The following is a 20,255-nucleotide window of genomic DNA, read 5'->3' as shown; positions in this document are numbered from 1 at the left end:
AGTACTCTTGCCTAGAGATTCCATGGACAGAGGAGCCTGCAGTCTATGGGGTCACAAAAGAGTCTGATACAATTTAGCGACTAAACAACGAGATTTAACTACTATTTCTTCACATTTTATCTTGAGTAAACTTTAACTAGCCAACATTCTCAGGTATTATAGATTAACAAAATATACGAGAATGCTCAACTATGGTGATAACTTCACCTCCAAATTTTAAATATCTGAGCCAGACTAATTTGTAATTCAGGATGTCCACAAAAGCTATTTTAAAATATATAAAATCTGCAATTAACATTTAGTAACAGTACTTTGAAAAACTCTCTTAAAAGGTTAAGATATAAATATCCTATGAGCAGATAAATGTAAATGAGATGATTATTAGGCTTTACACTATTTAAAGCCTTTTATGTAGTTAAAAATATCAAGAGATATCTCCTAAAGCCCATTCACTTCTAAAGAGGTATGAAGCAGGAACATTTTCAGCTCCATCTTCTCAATTTTCTTGTTGACACTGGCTCTGGATAATCATTTAGCAATAACTGAACCAGGCCAAAGTACTGGAGCTTCGGCTTCAGTATCAGCCCTTCGAAAAAATATTCAGGGTTGATTTCCTTTAGGATTGACTGGTTTGATTTCCTCAAGTCCAAGCTCCAATATTTTGGCCACTTGATGTGAAGAACTGATTCATTAGAAAAGGCCCTGATACTGGGAAAGATTGAAGGCAGGAGGAGAAGGGGACGACAGAGGATGAGATGGTTGGATGACAGTATCAACTCGATGGACACGAGTTTGAGTAAGCTCCGGGAGTTGGTGACGGACAGGGAAGAATGGCGTGCTGCAGTCCCTGGGGTCACAAAGAGTCAGACACGACTGAGTGACTGAACTGAACTGAATCAGGTAGTCACCTAAATCGGTCAAATTCATTAAAATTAATATTAAAATTTCAGTACATTTTTCTCAAATTATCCCGCTTTTCCAGTACAATAACAGTGCAAACTACTGGATGTGCGGCTGCCTTCACGCGCACTGCACCTGCACGAGGGGCTCACGCCGGACACGCACGGCACGAGCCAAGGCCACAGAAGTCATGCCCTGCTCCAGCCAGAGTTTTGACACTAACCGCAGAGGACCCTTTTCCTTCCTCGCCCTCGCTTGCGAGGATATTCCCAGTTTATCGGGTCTGTGTTCAACATGCCAGACTTTTACAAGCAACTCTGAATGAACACCCTGGCTTCTCACTAATAATCAATCCTATAAAAATAGTCTGCAGCAGGCTTAAGAGGCAAGGTCTTTGTTAGAACCCAGCAAGAGAACGCCACACACACACCTAACAGCTATTTTGTTCGTGCTTTCAGGGAATGGCAAGAGCTTGACACACCACAGGCTTTCACACGTGTGCTTTGTTCCGTCAAGCCAGACTACGATTTACCTGGTTGTTGCTGTTGGCGGCCGATGCATTGGCTTGGGCTGTACTTGCTGACAGGGAGTCGAAGAAGGCTTGGTCGGCCACTGAATTTCCACAAGCAAACTGATCTTTTCCATCACTGGGCAAAATCTGAACATTGGGAAGGACCATAGTTACTTACTTCATAGACTATAGAGTTATTTCAGAGGTAGAATCCCTGATGGCAAGTAAGAACTATCAAAAGGTTTCTATTCTTAAAAGGTATGAGCTCAAGAATATCTGCCCTAATGATTCCTTTCTGCAAGTGTGCAGAATTCTTTAGAAAAACGCAATTAATACCAGGATCAGCTTATCACATTTTTCTCATTCTTGTCAGTTTTTAGGATCCTGAATGCACGGTGTACAGAGGTCAAACATGACATAACGTGAGACCCGTGGGCCAGGTTCAGGGACCTGTGAATCCTCTGATAGTGTCTGGAAAGGTGGGGTGCCTGCCCGTGCACATGTCGGGCTGGCCTGAATTCATTTGGTTTTTCCAGAAAAGATGCTCTAGAAAAACCCAAACAAACTTTCTGGCCAACCCAACATTTCAGCAATATCATCAGTATTCTCCAAAGCGCTCAAAATTCCCCACTGAACTCTCAGTCAGGACAACAGCCAGCCTTCCCATTTTGCAGGCAGCGCCCAGCACACACCCTCCCAGGGCACGTGATCTCTCTACTGGAGGGGAACCCAAGGCAACTCTGTTCCTGAGGTACACTTCAGTTTTACTCACAGGCTACCAGGCAGCCTCAGTTTCTCGCTATCACCCGGGATGAAAGAGGCAGGCTCACCATGGACCCAGGGCTCCGTTCTGCATGACCTATGGACAGCCAGCAGGGGGTGCCAGGAGGCCGACTCAGAGAGCCTTGGTCAGCTGGGTGGGGTGTGTCCCCACACCATCCTTGGCATTTATCACTGCAGAGCTTGCACCCGGCAACAGCTCACTCAAGATCCTGGGTCTTGGAGAATGGGAGAAGGAACTGACAGAGAGGTCCTAGACTAGCACAGGGAGAAGAAAGTGACCTTAGAGTCTGCTACTGAAACTCTCTGAGTCCACTCTACGAAAGTTGCTATCCTTGGAAGGAACTTCAGCTGAGTATTTGGAGTCACTCTTTGGCATATAAGTCTGTAGGTAATATTTCTTCTTGGTTCTACTTTAGTGAATTTTCTACATTTTATATAATCAGCAAGTATTATTTTTACAATGGAATTTTTTTCATTAAAAATAAAAATAGAGTTATCTTTCATTCTTGTCCTTTAAGTTGATAATTCGTAAAAACACATATGACAAAGACCAGGTTTAATTAATAAACAAGAGTAAATTCTTACCTCAACATAGTCTGTTGGAACAAGCCCTCGTTCTCCTTTGCTGTTTCTTCCTTCCAGCCATCCTCCACCAACATCCTCAAAAAGGTTAAAAGAAAAAAAAATATTATAGTTGGAATTTCCTGGAGAAATTTGGCTCTGGGAATTGTTATCCATAAAAAAAGTAATTAACGTTAACCCATTAACCTTTTCATTCCTATGGGGTTAACGCTGTTAAAAATGTCAAATTCTTAAGCTTTCTCTTTATGCCAGAAAAGGATATAATTTAAAAATGAGAAAAATCAAACTTCAACAATAATTGATCAGAGAGAGAGAAACAGAATGCCAAGATTTTGTAATTTCTTTCTGATGACTGGTCTGTGGTAGACTACACATGGTTTGCAGCTCTGATTGTCAAGGGGCAGAACGCACCCTCACTTCCAGAACCTGCGCTATCCTTCGTGACCTCTTCGGCCAACAGACTGAGGTGGAGATAACACAGGGTGAATACGGAGCCGGCCTCAAGAGGCTCTGCACACTTCAGCTCACTCTTCTTTCTTCCCCCAAAGAGCTGATATTTGGGTTGACAGATGATGACAGAGACAAGGCTCCGTCCGTCTCCTTGTTGGCCCACCCAAAGCCAGCCGACCCCCAGCAGGAGAAATGCCAGACAGAGGAGGTCATAGTGGCCTGCTCTGCCCTAGCGCCATGCTGGGTGATGCAGGCCCATGGGTGAGCCCAGGTCAGGAGAACCACTCAGCTGGCTTGTGGATCCCCAAGGAACAACAACAGACTGTTTAAGCCACTAAGCTTTGGGATTGCCTGTTATTTAGAAAACTGGCCCAACCTTCCAGAGCGCTCCTAGATAAATAATGTTAATAAACTAAACAGTATAATGTATTCTATGCCAGGATTCCCAATTTTTAATGTTACCTTTGAAAAATCCTACTGCTTCCCTTTAAGATAATAAGGGCTATCTTAAATTCATAAACCATACCCTAATTAACATCCACCTGAATCTAGATAACATATTCTTTAAAAAAGTCATTTTAAATGACTGTCCATTTCTTGACCACAACAGCAATTTAAATACTATTTTACCGAGAAATTAAGAGTGCTTCTTCATTAAAAAAAAAAAAAGTAAATATAAGCTTTCATGTCTTCTATGATTAAAAATAGGGCCTATTTACTTATACACACCTGGCATACTGTATAAAACTACATATATTTTTTTCTAACCAGCAATTCTTTTTTTAACCATCAGTACTGCACAAGCAACAGGAAAGGAATTCATGTGGGTTTGAAAGATCAGCCTATTAAAAAAATAAAATCTTAAACATAAATCCTTAAGAGACCAATTTAAACATAACAGTTCTCTTACTGGATTTGTAATTGTGATGATTTCGCCTTCGTTAACTGTCAGTTCATTATTTCCAGGTTCAGCAGAAAAATCATACATAACGCGAGCCTATTGGAAGTAAAGAGAAAAAGAGGAAGTTACAAATGTAAACGTAACAGTAAAAAAAAGAGAAAAAGAACCACCTATGCCGCTCACTTTGTGAACAACATGTCATGACCGCGGTTGCGGTTGTTTTGGAACAAAGGAAGACGTCGGATCAAAGTGATTCATCAGCCCTGTTTGTGAGGAAGAATGACACGAAGAGAGAGAGCCCTGCTCTGCTCTGGGAGGAGGGAGGTTTCTGGTCGCCGCCCACACTGCACTTGAGATCGGGCCCCGAAGAACTCAGAATAAACCCATTTCAGCAAGGGGAAAAGAGCACGCATGGCCTTCCTGGCAGGAGGTAAGGAGTGGAAATAAAGACACTGTTCACTGTGGGCACACGGACTCTCAGGGACTGAGGGATCTCCATGGAAGTATGTACACACGAGATGCACAGTCTTTAGATGAGCCTCCTGCTATTAAAACTCTCACTGTTCTTTACCTAGGGTAAATTTTGATGGTGCAGCAACCTTAGCCAACTAAAAACACAGAAATCTGAGCTGTGTGCAAGATATATTCATACTCTTCTACTAGAATACTTCCTACTAAGAAGAAAGTGTTGGTTGCTCAGTCGTCTCCGACTCTCTGCGACCCCATGGACTCCAGCCCACCTGGCTTTTCTGTTCATGGGATTCTCCAGGCAACAATACTGGAGTGGGTAGCCACTCCCTTCTCCAGGGGTTATTCCCGATCCAGTGATCGAATCCAGGTCTCCTGCTTTGCAGGTGGATGCTTTACCATCTGAGCCATACGAAGACTTACCTAGGGCTCTCGTATACTTGGGTCAGGTAACCTGAGCAGTTGTGATTTTCAAAATTTTTCTTGCCATGGAATCTGAATCTCATAGAAAATAGACTAAAGGGAAGCTGTTCTGGTTGATGTGAGGTGGGGCTGCTCTTTCAGGCCCTTCCTTAAGCAGATGCTTGAGGTACCAACCCTGAGATGTGGGTTCCTTGGAATAACTGCCATGCACGTATTCCAAGAAAGACAACTACTGCTGTAAAAAATACATATACTTTTATGTTATGTGCATTTAGTCCATCTCAAATTCTAAATAATTGTCTCTTCATGTACTGTCTTATAGAAGGCAGTCCATCTTACAAATCGAGACCACATGTACCTAGGAAACGTGGTTTGTTTTGAATTCATCCTGGTGCTTCCCGGTGGCTCAGTGGTAAAGACTCCACCTGCCAAAGCAGGAGACGTGGGCTCGATCCCTGGTCAGGGAGGATCCACATGCCGCGGAGCACTAAGCCCACGTGCACAACTGCTGAGCCTGTGCTCTAGAGCCGTGCGCAGCAGCTACTGGAGGCCCTGCGCCTGGAGCCTGAGCTCCACGACAAGAGAAGCCGCCACAAGGAGAAGCCTGCGCACCGCAACGGAGGAGCCCTCGCTTTCCGCAACTAGAGAAAGCCCACGCGGCAATGAAGACCAAAGAATGAATATAAATAAATAAACAGAATTATATCTATATAAAAGTAATTGTCCTAAGAGGCAAAGCGAAGTCTGCCTACAGGGTTCATCAGCTAGGACTAGCGGGCATACACGCCTTTAACACGCATTTGCTGCACACCGACCATGGGGCAAGAACGCGCTGGCCAGTGCTTCCTCCACACCTGCTTAAGGACACCTGAAATGCTTCTAACAGGGACCAAGGATTCACATCCGGTGGCAGAAGATTACGGGGAAAGATCCCAAATTCTAATTTACTTTGAAATACATCAAAAATTATAAGATGAACTGGTGGAGGAATGTGATAAAGCAGGTATAGTAAGTAAACCTATTTATGGAATCTTGATAGTGGGTTTATGGTGTCCAATGGAAAATGAGTTCAACTTTTCTACATGCTTGAAATTTTTCATAATAAAATGTTGGAAAGAAATGAACAGTAGTGCACAGCATCAGATCCTTTACTTTTACACACTGGGAAGGGGGACTGAGAGCCAGGCTCAGGTAGAGTGAGAATTCTGCAAGTGTCACCGTTTTCCTGAGGTCACTACGAGGACAGCGACCCTGGGCTGAGGTATGTTCCTCACGCAGCTGCAAAAGGAGATAGAATTCAGCTTGTCCCACTCAGGACTAAAACATGTTTTTAAAAACATGTCAAACCAACCTCAATCCCTCATGCAATGAGGGCAGATAGGAGGTAAAGGCCTGAGGAGGGAGAGGGGGGCTCCCCAGGCCAGGACGCACCCCCAGGACAAGAGCCAGACAAGGAACCCACTGTTTTGATCCTGCTCCTTGAGGATCCGTTAACAATTTTTTTGATCCACTTAAGTCCAACCAGGCCTCAGATACAGAATAGCAAAGCCTCTCCTTTACTAAACTTAACAACTTGGTGAAACAGAATGTGAAACAAGTCAAAAATAAAAAAATGGAAACTCCCCTACACATTTAAATATTACTGAACATCTACCCACAGAAAATGTCTATAAGCACTGTAGGTTTATTTTAAACATTGACTTAGGACTTGTTTTTTTTTTTTAAACCTAGAGATGCTTAAGAATTATAACTGAGACTAACTTTGGGGAAGATTTAAAAAGCACATCCCCAAATGAGCATAAATGTCAACAGGAAAAAAAAAAAAAAGCCACTGAGCTGAGAAGAGCAACTCGGTTGCTCTAGGTGAGCAGGTTTGGCGCAGACTGGAAGCCCGCCAACACCAGCTCCTCTCCCGTCTTCTCTCGGCCTCCAGGTCTCCTCACCTTCCCACCCTCGCCGCCACTACAGGGTCCACGCAAACAAAGATGCTGCCCTCGACCTCAACTGCCGAGCCGCCGACTATTTCTGATGTGGTCGTTGAAAGAAAAGGTTATTTTTCTCACTCCCTTTTCCAGTAGTAGCTGTTCTTTAAGAAACAACTCCAAGCATTTCAAGGGCTAAATTTCCACAGTTCCTGGTCAGTCAGAATTGGTGGCAGCCATTGAGAATAGCTCCAAAATTAATTTTCTTCTGTAAATTTTTTTAAGAATAGACTACCAGTAAAATTGATACATGCTTTTAAAAATGTTTTTCCGAAAATGGGTTGAGGTATGTTCTCCTGAAACATGACGCACTTGGAGGAGATTTCTAACTGGCCAACTAGACAAGCAGTGCGGCTTGAGAAACCTCCAAGACAAAGAGAAATGTAAACATAAATTCATTGCGTAGGAATATGTTTCCAAGAAACGAATAGAATGATCTTAAGTCTCTGTGTAACAAAAGGCAATTTACAATCACAAGGGGGAAGAAATCCTTCGGAATACTTTCACTAAACCAATCAAACTGTACCATCCACTGCCGTGTCACTCCGCCCAGCCTCCACTCCACTCATGCACAATGATTCTGGAAATACTTGGACCAAGGGAATCCAAAGGCCATGTTGTGACCAAACTGCTGGAGGCTGGGATGACTCTAAGAGACTTTCTACCCAGACTCGCCCGGACCAAAGCTTCTTTATTTGGTGTATAGAACAATCAGATGAAAGCATCTGAACAGTTCTTGGATGTGGTGGCATCAAACTGGCCATATCACACATAGCATCACTATTACCTCAATCACTAATATATAAAACATGAGCTACCAGGGAAAGAACTCTGCAATTCACATGAAAAGGTTTAAAGAGCATCTAGAACTCAAGAAAAAGACCGGCAATCCACCAGAAAAATGGGCAGAGAAACACGGCTCACAGAAAAAAATAAATGGTCCTTATACCATTTATGTCTGGGGAAAAAAAATGCTCAATCCCACACATGAAGGAAGACAAGTTGATCGGCAGATGTAGCCAGATCTCCCTTTGCTGGGGACTGCACTATTTAAACCTCTGCCAGCAATACGAAAGAAACGGTTCTCCCCAGCTTCACAAACAAAATCAATCACCCAACCTTTGTATTTCTGCTCATCTGATAAGTGAGAAATTTTGCCTCAATACAGTTTTCAAGATCCATTTACCCTTAGATCCAGAAGTCTCATTTTGAGAATCCATTCTCTACACGCATGTGTGTACCACGGCACTTAGTGCAGCACTGTTTGCAATATGAAAAGACTGCAGACCACCCTGGTAGCTACTAAAAGGGAATTAGTTACATAGACCATGGTATAGCATCACAAGAAAATATGTAGCAATAAAAGAATGGGAACAATCTATGTACTGACACGAACTACTGTATCATTAACTGAGGAGAGCTAGCTAGCTGCACAATAGGGCATGTAGTATGCTACTTTTTTCAGAGGCAGAATACTTATACTTGCCAGTACTTCCATAAAGAAGCACTGCTGCTAAGTCACTTCAGTCGTGTCCGACTCTGTGCAATCCCATAGACAGCAGGGACCAGGCTCCCCCGTCCCTGGGATTCTCCAGGCAAGAACACTGGAGTGGGCTGCCATTTCCTTCTTCAATGCATGAAAGGGAAAATTGAAAGTGAAGAAAGAAGCACTAGATAATTAAAAGAAATTCTTTTAAAATTGGTTGCCTATAGAGATGGGAGAGGAAAATGAATGGATAAGAATAGTGAGATTTCTCAGTTTATTTCTTATCATTTTAACTGTGTACATGTATCACCTGCCCAAGACTTCTAAATGAAGATGGCGTGGGGGGGAGGTTACAAGAATCAGCAAAAGATAACTAGTTAGAAATAATGTAAGGAGATGTGTAAGGGAAAACTTTACAATATTCCTGAAAGACACAGAAAATGGGAAAAGCTGAGGAGTGTGGCACGCTGTTTGCAACAATGGCCACAATCAATCTTCCCATCCCTCTCTGAATACCCTCTGCAAGGTGACTTTGCCACTCCTCCCAGTACCAAGTGGAGGCTGTTTTTCCACCTTTTGACTCTGGACTCGTTCATTTGCTTGCTTTGGCTGACAGGGTAACAGCAACTGTGATACAAGCAAAGGGCATGAAGCACCTGCCGGGTGGGGCCTGCCCTCCCAGTTGCCAGGATCACCTCCCCAACCACATGAGCCTCTGCAAAAGAGAGACCACCGTCTCACCCCAGCCATCCCAACTGCACAAGGCGAGACCCCGGTATGTGGGCAAAGCCACCCACGGCCATCGAGGCCTGGGCAGGCTTTTCAGACCACAAGAACCACTCACAGCCAATCTGCAGAGGTACAGGGAATAACATGCTGTCTTAAGTCATTAAGTTTACAGAAAACCATGAAGAGCACCAAAGGACATCTTAGGTGAATTTTTAAAATAATCTTGCAGCGGAGGAGGACTTCAAATACGGAACAGAAATCCTGAAGAGAGAAAAATTTCTCTTCTCCCAAAATAACACATACCTACCTTGCCTGGCAAAAGCCATTATCAATAAGATTAAACAAACAAAACAAATGACAAGACAGGAAAAATATGTGACTTTTATCACAGACTAAAGTTGGCTCTCCTACTCTATGAAGGGTAACTATGAATCAGTAAAAATAAAAGGCTCTCAAAAATGTAAAACCTCACTTATAAAACTAAACAAATATGAATTTTCCACTATTAACTGGCAAAACAAAAACCTTTGATCAGAACATCGTGGGTGAGGGTGTAGGGGCAGAGAAAGAGGACATACGTAGAGCTGCTGGCAGTGAGAGGCAGCCTGGCAGTGCCTATCAAAATCCAACTCAGCCTCCAGGAAGTCTTCCTCCAGAAATATTCACACATGTGCAAACGGTTATTCACTGCAGCTCTGTTTACAGAGCAAAGGACCAGGCCAGCCTGAAAGTAAGGATTGGTTAGTCAAATAGGGCCCTGCCATGGAAGGGAGTATCAAGTACTCTGGCCAAAAAAAAGAGAAGGGCTTGCTTATTTTTCACATGTGGAATCATCTCTAAAGTGTATACATTAAATGAGAAAATAAAGCAAAGTACACCATTGTGTCAAAAAAAAAAGAAAGAAAGAAAGAAAGAAAATGCATCTGCTTATCTCTATAAAGATATATAGAAGTAACATTGCCTCTACGAGAAGACAGCCGGCTGAAGGACAGATAGGAGAGAAATTTTCAGTGTTATCTTTATGTACCATTTTAAGTGCTGTTTTTTTTAATATGAACTTACTGTTCAGTCAAAAAAAAATTATAAATCAGAAGCACTGTCTTATACCACTAACCCAGGAAGCTCAGAATCTTGCTGAAATTACCACAGTCTTTTCGAGAATGTTTCCCCAGGTATGACAAAACACAAAATGCTCCAAAGTTTAACTCAAAAAATGGCTGGAAGGCAATCAGAATCCGGAGTAAAGTCTATACACATTCCTGGAGCTCTCAGTCTGCGTGCTGCTATTTCTGTGTGTGTGTATGTAAAAAGGCACTTTTACAACAACAAAAGCAATATAATGAAGATAAAAAAGGAAAAGTCAGAAAATGTTCCTCTTCGCCCCAAAGGGCACAAGCGCTAATAGATTTGAAAGTACCCCTCAGGATGTTCTGCATTTGACATGCGTGTGTGCGTGTGCACTCGCACACACACACACACACATATACACACACCCAACCAGAACCACGGCACCCATACACCTCTGCATTTCATGTTTCATCTAGTCTTCGGACTCTTCATATCAGCATATCTACCCTGCTCTTTATCTGAGTTGCAAGGCTACTAATCACCACTCAACCTCCAGGGCAAAGCACAGGAAAACCTACTTACCTGTGGCTAAGAAAAAACTGCACCCCCCTCCAAATTCAAATAGCTTTACTGTGTTTCCTGGTTATAAAATGACATGTACGTTATAGAAAAACAAGATAAAGGTTTACCAGCAAACAGTACCCCAGTCTCAAACTTCAGAGACAGTGAGCAGGAAACACACACGCTCCCCTGACAGTGGGCTGTCTGCGCCACCCCTGCCCCCCAGCGCATCCTGACAATGTTTTCATTTCTCCCCCAAAGTGGGGATGAACTGTAATTACTGGCAACGTGGTGATAAGAGCTGGCTTCAGAGCCAGACCACGAGTCCAACTGCCCATTCTACTTACTGTTTCACCAGCCGTGTAAACTTGGCTGAATTCCTCAAAGTCTCCGGCTCAAATTCCTCAAGAATGCAATAAGGCCAACAGTATATGCCTCGTGACACAAATGATCAGTGAAGTAATAGATGTAAGGTGCTCAGAACAGTGACTGGCATAAAGGGCTCAATTAACGCTAGCTATCATGACCTCCAGCGTTTCCCCTGAGTATTATACATACATTCTGCGTGTGCTAAAAAAACTTGCTGCCGCACAAGGGAAACAGCCAGTGCCAGGTTACTGACTCACACAAGTAGTTCTAGAGCCTGTCACTTCACCTGACTGAAGGAGAGCCAGACCGCCTGAGAGGCTGACCAGAAAGAGCGTCCACCCCCACTGCGTGTAGTTTGAGTGCGAAGGTAAGGGGTAACCAAGGCTGACGGTGGTCCACAGGGAATTCCTCAACCCCAATCATTTGAAACAATATTAGAATGATGAAAATTAATCAGGAGACCAATTTTAAAATAAAAAGAAATCAAGTTTCTCTGTAAACAATCACTTGATTTTTTTTTAATGTATGTATATACAAAGATAATTGGGGGTTATTCCCAAGTGCAACAACAACAACAACAAAAAACAAAATACCAAGCAGAAGCGATAACCAAATGCATGAAGAGCCTTAGTAAAGAAAACCTTTTCAATAAATCACACTGTGTTCCGGAGAACAAAGGTAGGACATCACAGAGATGCCCAGCCACAAATATAACGTCATTTCATCTAAAATCCAAAAGATTTCTTTTTGAGAAACTGTGAATGAACTTGTCCCAAAGCACTCTGCTCACTTTAAAAAGGGCACCTGAAACGTACCATGACTTGAAAAACCAAAAATGACCAAACTTCACCTTTAGCACTTTAAGGCCACAAACAAAAATCAACAGCCAGAGATCATACGATCATTCTCAAGACTTTTTAACATTTTCATCCACCTCTAATATAAACTCAGCCTAGTTTCCAAAACGGCACAAAGTACCTTAAAGTATTCATTTTCCTCATTAGGTTGAAAGACTGTCCCTTAAAACAAGTCCCTACTTCAGCTGTTAGTCTTTTTTGTCTTAATGCTAGTGATCACCAGCAAGGACCACCGAGCCCTTTACTACACTGATTATTCTGTACTGAATACCCAACAACCCCATTTAGGGGGAAAAAAAAATCTCTCTTAAAAGTTAAGAGAAATAAGTCCTCACAAAGGACTCTATCAAAATATTCTATTATACTCAGTGCTTCAGATTCCTTGCAGGGACTGAAATTTCCCCTAAATCCGTATTTTTTTTCAAATACAGAGAGCTTCAGAGCGCTCACTGAGTGCTGGGGAAAGCACAGGCAAGGGCGCCCGAGCAGTGGCGCAGCTTCTCTGCTGTCTGGAGGTCTCGTGGGTCAACTGTGACCGCACGCGAAATGGCAAAAAAAATAACCCTGTCCCCTAGAACGTCATCATTTTCCTGATAGAACACCAATCGACCCAAGGCCTTTTAGGATAAAGCTACTAAAAGGAGAGACTAAAAAAACTACAGTATAGACCAAGTAAAATTTAAAAAAGAAAAAAAAACTAGAACATAAAGTAAATAATTGATACATCAAAATCTAGTTGTGAAAACAACTAATCAAGGGAACTCCCTGGAGGCCCAGTGGTTAGGACTCTGCTCTTTCACTGCCAACCGCCTGAGGGCCTGGGGTTCCATCTCTGGGAGGGGAACTATGATCCCATAAGGACCAAGAAAAAAAGAAAATCAACCAATCAAATAGCAAAAAGCAACAAAGAAGTAACTGGTATTAGATTTGCTCTGTGACCACATACTGACAAAAACAGCTAGAAAACTGGACAAAATTATACAAAGTAACAGTTTCCAGAGACTCCGCAAAAGGACAGCACAGGAAAGGAAACTCCCAGAGAAAAGAAAGGGAAGATGAGCCCTGTGAAGGCTCTGGCTTTCTGACCCGGGGCACTGTCTTTCTGACCGGGGGCACTGTCTGACCAAGTGCTGCAAGAAGCCAAGAGCCCCAGGCAGGAAGCACAGGTCCTGCAAAGTTGACAAGCCAGAGACCAAAATTCCAGGAGGCTGGCCACCTGATGCGGAGAGTTGACTCAATGGAAAAGACTCTGACGCTGGGAGGGATTGGGGGCAGGAGGAGAAGGGGACGACAGAGCATGAGATGGCTGGATCGCATCACTGACTCAATGGACGTTGAGTCTGAGTGAACTCCGGGAGTTGGTGATGGACAGGGAGGCCTGGCGTGCTGCGATTCATGGGGTCGCAGAGAGTCGGACACGACTGAGCGACTGAACTGAAATGAACTGAACCGAAGGCGGCTGAAATCCGAGGACAAACTACCAGAAAGGAGTTACTCAGGGAAAAGGCTCCAGAAACCTGCGCAAAGGTCTCCTTGAGCTGGTTGGTAAATACTGAACTGCACACAACTGGGCAAACTGCTTTAAGGCCCGGCAAAGGTCAACTCTTGGGAGCTGCAGGGTCAAAGCACTGTCGGAGGTCAGGCAGAACCAGAAGATACTAGAGCTCTGACTAGCCAGAGAGGGAAATTCCACTGAACACACCCAAAGCATTCAAGGTAACGACCCCAGGCAGGCTAGGGCTAAAGGCTACCCTGGAGTCAACACACTCAGAAGTTACCCTTGAAAGAAAGGAACTGATGCAACATCACCCATAAAGAGAAATGTCTTAAAAGCAGCCAAAGATGGGGGCGGGAGCTAGACTCATGACACACAAAGGAACAAAGAAAGACTGTAGGCTTCTTATTAGAAACAATACAAGCAAAATCCACCTGTAAAGCAGTGGAAAATAACAAAATCTATCAACAGAATTCTGTGCCCATCAAAAACATCCTTCAAAACTAAACATGATATAAAGACATTTCCAGACGAAAGCTAAATTTGTCACCAGTAAACCAACACTACCAGAAATATTAAAGGAAGCTGTTTAACCAGAAGGAAAATGATACCAAACACCTGAATTTACACCAAAGAAAGAGCGTCAGAAATAATATGTAGGCAAAAAAAAAAAAAACTCATCGTTTAATTTCCCTAAAAGATATCTGACTTTAAAAGTCAGATAACTGACTTTTGAAACAAGAATAACCACAGTGTATTGTGGGGTTTATAAAACTGAGAAATAAAATGTACAAAGAAAACAGCACAAAGGTCAGGAAGGAGATATAGAAACGTGCTGCTGCTGCTGCTAAGTCGTTTCAGTCGTGTCCAACTCTGTGTGACCCCATAAACAGCAGCCCACCAGGTCCCCCCATCCCTGGGATTCTTCAGGCAAGAACACTGGAGCTGGTTGCCACTTCCTTCTCCAATGCATGAAAGTGAAAAGTGAGAGTGAAGTCGCTCAGTCGTGTCCGACCCTCAGCGACCCCATGGACTGCAGCCTACCAGATTCCTCCATCCATGGGATTCTCCAGGCAAGAGTACTAGAGTCGGGTGCCATCGCCTTCTCCATAGAGATGTACTAGGTTCTCATAGTATGCGAAGTGCTGTATTGTTATTTGAAATTAGAAATGTGTTAAGATACCAATGCATACTGTGAACCTGAGGGCAATCATGGATGGATGGATGGATGGATGGATGGAAGGAAGAAAATAAATACTCCAATTAAAAGACAGATTGTCAACCTGATAAAAAGTAAGACCCTGGGCTTCCCTGGTCGCATAGTGGATAAGAATCGCCCGCCGATGCAGAGGACAACGGGCTTAATCCCTGGCCCGCGAAGATCACACATGCTGTGGGGCAGCTAAGTCCATGCACCACAACTACAGAGCCCATGTTCTGCAACAAGAGATGGCACTGCAATGAGGTAAATATATAAAAGAAAAAAGATCTGCAGATACGCTATTGATGAGAAATTCACTTTAAGAGACAGAAAACTTGGAAGTAAAGGAATGAAAGTTAAGAAGAGATGGCAGCACTACTGCAGGGGCTCTAGCTCACATAAAGGTCAGGACGGGGGCAGAGGAAGTGCACAGACTCCCCAAGGACTGAGGCCCCGGGGGGAAGAGAGCCGAGAGCCAGGATCCCTGGAGGCCTGTACAACCTGACTCTGGATGTGCGTGCAAGAAGCAGGCAGGCAGATGTCACTGCAAAACTCCTCCCGCCACGAGAGACAGGGAAGGAAGACACCAGGGCCCTTTTCTTCTGAAGACAACTGGTCCTGGGAAAAGGCCAGTTTAACAGAATTTCAGTATTTCAGAAAGTAGACAAGAATTTCACAACACATAGTAGGTAAACTAACATCAGAAAAAACAGATGGTGCACCAGGTACTGGATTTACTCTCTAACTTCAGACAAGTCAAATGCTGACCAAAATCTAAGAATCAGCACGGCAACTCTGGAGAGTGCTCCTGGAGAGAGTGAGGACAAGCCCAAGAATCGGGGAGGGGAGACCAGGCAGAGGCTGTCGATGAGAGCGGGGAGGCGCTGGAGGCCAGGGTTCACAGGGGAGGGTGTGGGAGAGCAAAGGGCCACACACAGGCCGCCCTGGAGACCTGTGGAGGGACCATCTCTCAGAGTCCCCGCTGAGAACTGATCAGCGCGCGAAGCAAGAAAACCACCCAAGGAAGAACCGCCCAAGGAGCACGCAGGACAACCTCCAAGGGGGTAATTAAGAGATATGTGGGATACCTGTTAGTATTTTGCAAAATCGACTTTAGTTTATAAAATCAAGACATTTATGCTTGCCTGGAAAACGGTAAATTTACGTTACATATATTTTACCATGATTTTTAAAGTGAAAGTGATGTCACTCAGTTGTGTCTGACTCTTTGCGACCCCATGGACTATATAGCCTACCAGGCTTCTCCATCCATGGGATTTTCCAGGCAAGAGTACTGGAGTGGGTTGCCATTTCCTTTTCCAGTGATTTTTAAAAGTCCATGCAAATAAATAGTACAATGGTGGGGGGAGGGGAACACAACTAACGTTACCCTAATTGCACTGCATTCCGTCTACGGAATGAGCTTTCTGTGGCTGATGGTACACCCCCTAACACATGGACAGCCACCAGCAGCTAGCAGTAATGTGGGTTTAAAAGTCAAAGAAACAAAAATGTAATCTCAAAAGTGGCCTGCCAGAAGTGTTAAACAAAATAAAATACTTTCAGTGTAGACACCAAGGATACAAAGCAGATGTGATGAGCTTCACACTGTAAAACCACTTTAAATTTTTTTTGCTTTAGGGCACTCTTGGGGGGTTACATGTAAGCACATGACCTCGGCTGTAATTTCAAAAAACAGGGACTTCCCTGGAGATGCTGTGGTTTGGATTCTCCCACTGCTGAGGGGGCGAGTTCAGTCCCTGTGAGAAAAGCTGCAGTGTGAGGAGGGGCGGGGGGGGGGGGGTGGTGGGAATGAAAGGAAGGAAGGAAGGGAGAGGAGAGGCCAGGAGAAAACTCTCACAGACTACAAAGATAACTGCCCCCTACGCTATATGCTCAGAGGCTCTTAGCCAGTTATACTTTCTAACTAATCCATGATTTTATTTAACTTCTCTGCTCTCTTCTCCTCCTTAGCATTTAAACCACTCTTTAAAGAATTCCTACTTCAACCCCAAATACTCCTTGGACCAATGTCTTCTCTTAACATCTCTAAGAAATTTGAATTTATTGTGTAAGCACACTCAGTCGTGTCCGACTCTCTGTGACCCCATGGACTGTATTCCGTCAGGATCCTCTGTCCATGGAATTCTCCAAGCAAGAATACGGGAGTGGGTTGCCATTTCCTCCTCCAGGGGATCTTCCCAACTCGGGGATCGAACCCAGGTCTCCTGTATTGGCAGGCGGATTCTTTACTACTGTGCCACCTGGGAAGCCTCAACCCCAGATACTCCTCTATCCCTCTGATCTATGCCTTCTCTTAACTTCTCTAAGAAATATGAATTTATTAATCAATTTACTTTCTTACTGGGGTATAGCTGGATTTAGTGTTAATGTCTGCTGCATAGAAAAGTGATCCAGTTACATATATAATCTCTTCCATATTCTTTTCCAGCATGATTTATCACAGGATTCTGGATTCAGTCCCCCATGCTACACAGTAGGACTTTGTTGTTTATCCATCCTATTTGCAATAGTTGGCATCTGCTAATCCTAAACTCCCAATCCATCTCCCCCAACCCTGGCAACCACAAGTCTGCTTTCTAGGTCTGTGAGTCGGGTTTTGTTTCGTAGGTGGTTCATTCGTGTCTTACTTAGATTTCACATCTAAGTGATAATGTATATATTTGTCTCTTTTGGACTTCACTCAGTGTGATAATCTCTATGTCCATTTAAGTTGCTGTAAATGGCATTATTTCATTCTTTTTCATGGCTGAGTAGCATTCCACTGTATATGTACCATATCTTCTTTATCTATTCAAAAGAAATTTAAATTTTAAGACAAGCTGTCCACGTTCACTGTGTCCACCTCATTTGCTACTCACTCTTCACCCCACAGCAGCCGAGCTTTGCCTGTGTAACGACACTGGAATGGCTCTGTCAAGGCCACGAGCAACCCTCCTGGAGGGAAACTAGTGGACCTGCGGGGCTCAGCTCACTCCACCTCCTGGCTGCATGGGACACCGCCGTCCAGTTCCTCCTTCTTGAAACATTCCTCCCTTTGCTTCACAATGTGGGGCCTCTTCTGTCTTTTCTTTCTCAGGCTTCGTTTTGGAGGCAGGCCATCCTGTAAAAAGTTCATGTTCCCGGGATCCAGTGCTCTTCTCACTGGACATACTCTCCCCAGGTGACAGTCACCCCTGAAAACTTCTGCCTGCCATCTTTATACTGATGAATCCTACATCTGAACACACTTCCCCTCTTCCCTGACTTGATTAAATCTGCTCATCTTTCAGGCCCCTTAATTCACTGAGATTTCACTTGTGGGAAACATCCTATGACCTCCGGAACCTGCTGGGTCTCTCCTCCAGGCTGCCTTTGGGCCTACACTGTACTTCCCCAGCGCTGTACTTACACGGTATCACTCCTGCTTGCTGACCTGTGGTGCATCTTCTACTGAACTGTAAGTTCCTTCTCTATCGCGTTCAGCACAGTGCCTGACACAGCAAGCACTCAAATACCTATTTATTAAAGGAATGATTAATCAACGTACTGCACAGTTTGGTATCTACGACATAACAGGTGTTTGACGCTCAAGTTAATGCATTCATTGCCATTTCCAAGTAAGTTTCACCTATTTCAGTTTTGAAGTTATAGAAAGTAGTTTTCTTGAGACGAAAAACTTCGTTTAGTCTAGGGTTACCGCCCCAGCTAAAGAATCAAAAACCATTTAACAGGCAATCATACATCTCTTAAGTTTATGAACTAAGCTCTGTTTCGCAAAGTGCCAATGCTTATCCTGAACATTTCTTAATTATACTTTTCCTAAATCTCTACTGTGACTGTGGGGTGAGAATTTCCCCACAGCATTCTAGGCTTTTCTGCTTAAAGCCATCAGAGACCATATTTAAAGTCTGCACTCCCCTGGGATCCTCTGTGGTTACTAGAGCGGATGACCGGATTCTAGACCAAAGCTAGGGGGCAGGCACACATTCATTTGTCAACCAAATATGTAACAGGTAGTTACTACTGCAGGGCTCCGTCCTAGGTGGACACAGTGGCGAAAAGCATCAAGGTGGCTACCTCCCCTCAGAAGTGTTTTTTTTAGGAGGTGTGCAAGGTAATGCAGGTGGCGGTGGTTGTGGTTTAGTCACTAATTCATGTCCAACTCTTTTGTGACACCATGGACTGTAGCCTGCCAGACTCCTCTGCCCATGGAATTCTCCAGGCAACAAAGCTGGCGTGGGCTGCCATTTCCTTCTCCAGGGGATCTTTCCGAACCAGGGATCGAACACTTTTCTCCTGCATGGCAGGCAGAAGGTTCTTTACCACTGAGCCACCTGGGAAGCAGGTGGTGGAGGTCCTGGTAAAGAGCTCAGTCAGTTGATGCAAGAGTAACGGACTGCTGGTGGCTACTTTGAAAGGGGTTGTTGGGGAAGGTCACTTTGATGAGGCAACATGGGAGATAGGAAAGGCCACGGAGGCCTAGCGTGCTGCAGTCCATGGGGTCACCACGAGTCGGACATGACTGAGCAACTGAGCGACAGCATCTGAGCTGACACCGGTGAATGAGGGTGCCGGCATGTGACAAGCAGGGTCTGAGGCAGGACGCAAGGCCAGCTATGGCAGAAGGAGCAAGCGCAAAGGCCCAGAGGGAGCGCTGTGCAAAGCTAAGTGTAAAAGTACAGACTGGAGGTCAAATAATACAAAGGTACATTTACGAAAACAGTTTTTAAAAAACCAACCCTTCTTTTTAGCAGGGCTTCTCCACTGTGTCTATAAACTAGCATTCAGGAGGGAAAAAAAAGAGTATATTACTTGAATAACCTACGAATAAAACACACTGAAAATGAGCTACAGGAATTAAGCGCTACTAAGACCAGAGCAAAAGCTGTGTAGGGTATTACGCAGGCCTCCTGCCTCCTTCCTGGGCCCGTGGTAGAGATGACTAATCGGCCAGCACAGTCTGTACACAGCCGCCGTCCCTCGCAGCAGTGCCCTCCTAGCAGCCTCTGCTTATCATCTCTGTCCTAAAAGTGCAATAATCAAAATGGATAATTTTTTTTGGGGGGGGGGCCACATTTGCAGGATCTTAGTTCCCTGACCAGGGATTGATCCCATGTCTCCTTTAGTGGAGGCATGAAAAACCACTGGACCACCAAGAAAGTCCCAAAATGGATAAAATTTTTAAAAATAATTTTTGTTAGAAAACTCCTAAAGAATATATGCCTCATGGTCCTGCTTTAATAAGTATGACACATTTTCCTGGTTTCAAAAAGACTGCCCTAAAAGTATAATTCCATCATAACCATGTATTACTGGATAAGATAAAAGACATCGGATACTTGATTTCTAGACCACATCAGTCACACATGAAAAAATGACAGGATGATCTGCAAGTCCCTTTGGACCTATTTAAATAATTTAAATTAACTATCTTACACTGTTGTTGTTCAGTCACTAAGTCATGTCCAACTCTTTGCGACCCCATG

At 43.9% G+C, this 20,255-nt stretch overlaps 1 protein-coding gene across 2 annotated transcripts in view; it reads right to left on the bottom strand.

Moving 5' to 3' along the window:
• Window positions 1-20,255, bottom strand: part of SNX9 (sorting nexin 9) — a 90,278-nt gene that overhangs the window by 46,946 nt on the left and 23,077 nt on the right. For both annotated transcript variants that reach the window (XM_070376948.1, XM_070376949.1), the window contains exons 2-4: window positions 4,137-4,223; window positions 2,780-2,854; window positions 1,433-1,558 (exon numbers count right to left, since the gene is read on the bottom strand). In XM_070376948.1, the coding sequence (XP_070233049.1) occupies window positions 1,433-1,558; window positions 2,780-2,854; window positions 4,137-4,223 (288 nt within the window). The remainder of the gene's footprint in view (window positions 1-1,432; window positions 1,559-2,779; window positions 2,855-4,136; window positions 4,224-20,255) is intronic.

This window comes from Bos mutus, chromosome 9 (genome assembly GCF_027580195.1).
Source record: "Bos mutus isolate GX-2022 chromosome 9, NWIPB_WYAK_1.1, whole genome shotgun sequence".
Taxonomy (NCBI): domain Eukaryota; kingdom Metazoa; phylum Chordata; class Mammalia; order Artiodactyla; family Bovidae; genus Bos; species Bos mutus.
This window is presented reverse-complemented; position numbering and strand designations above follow the sequence as displayed.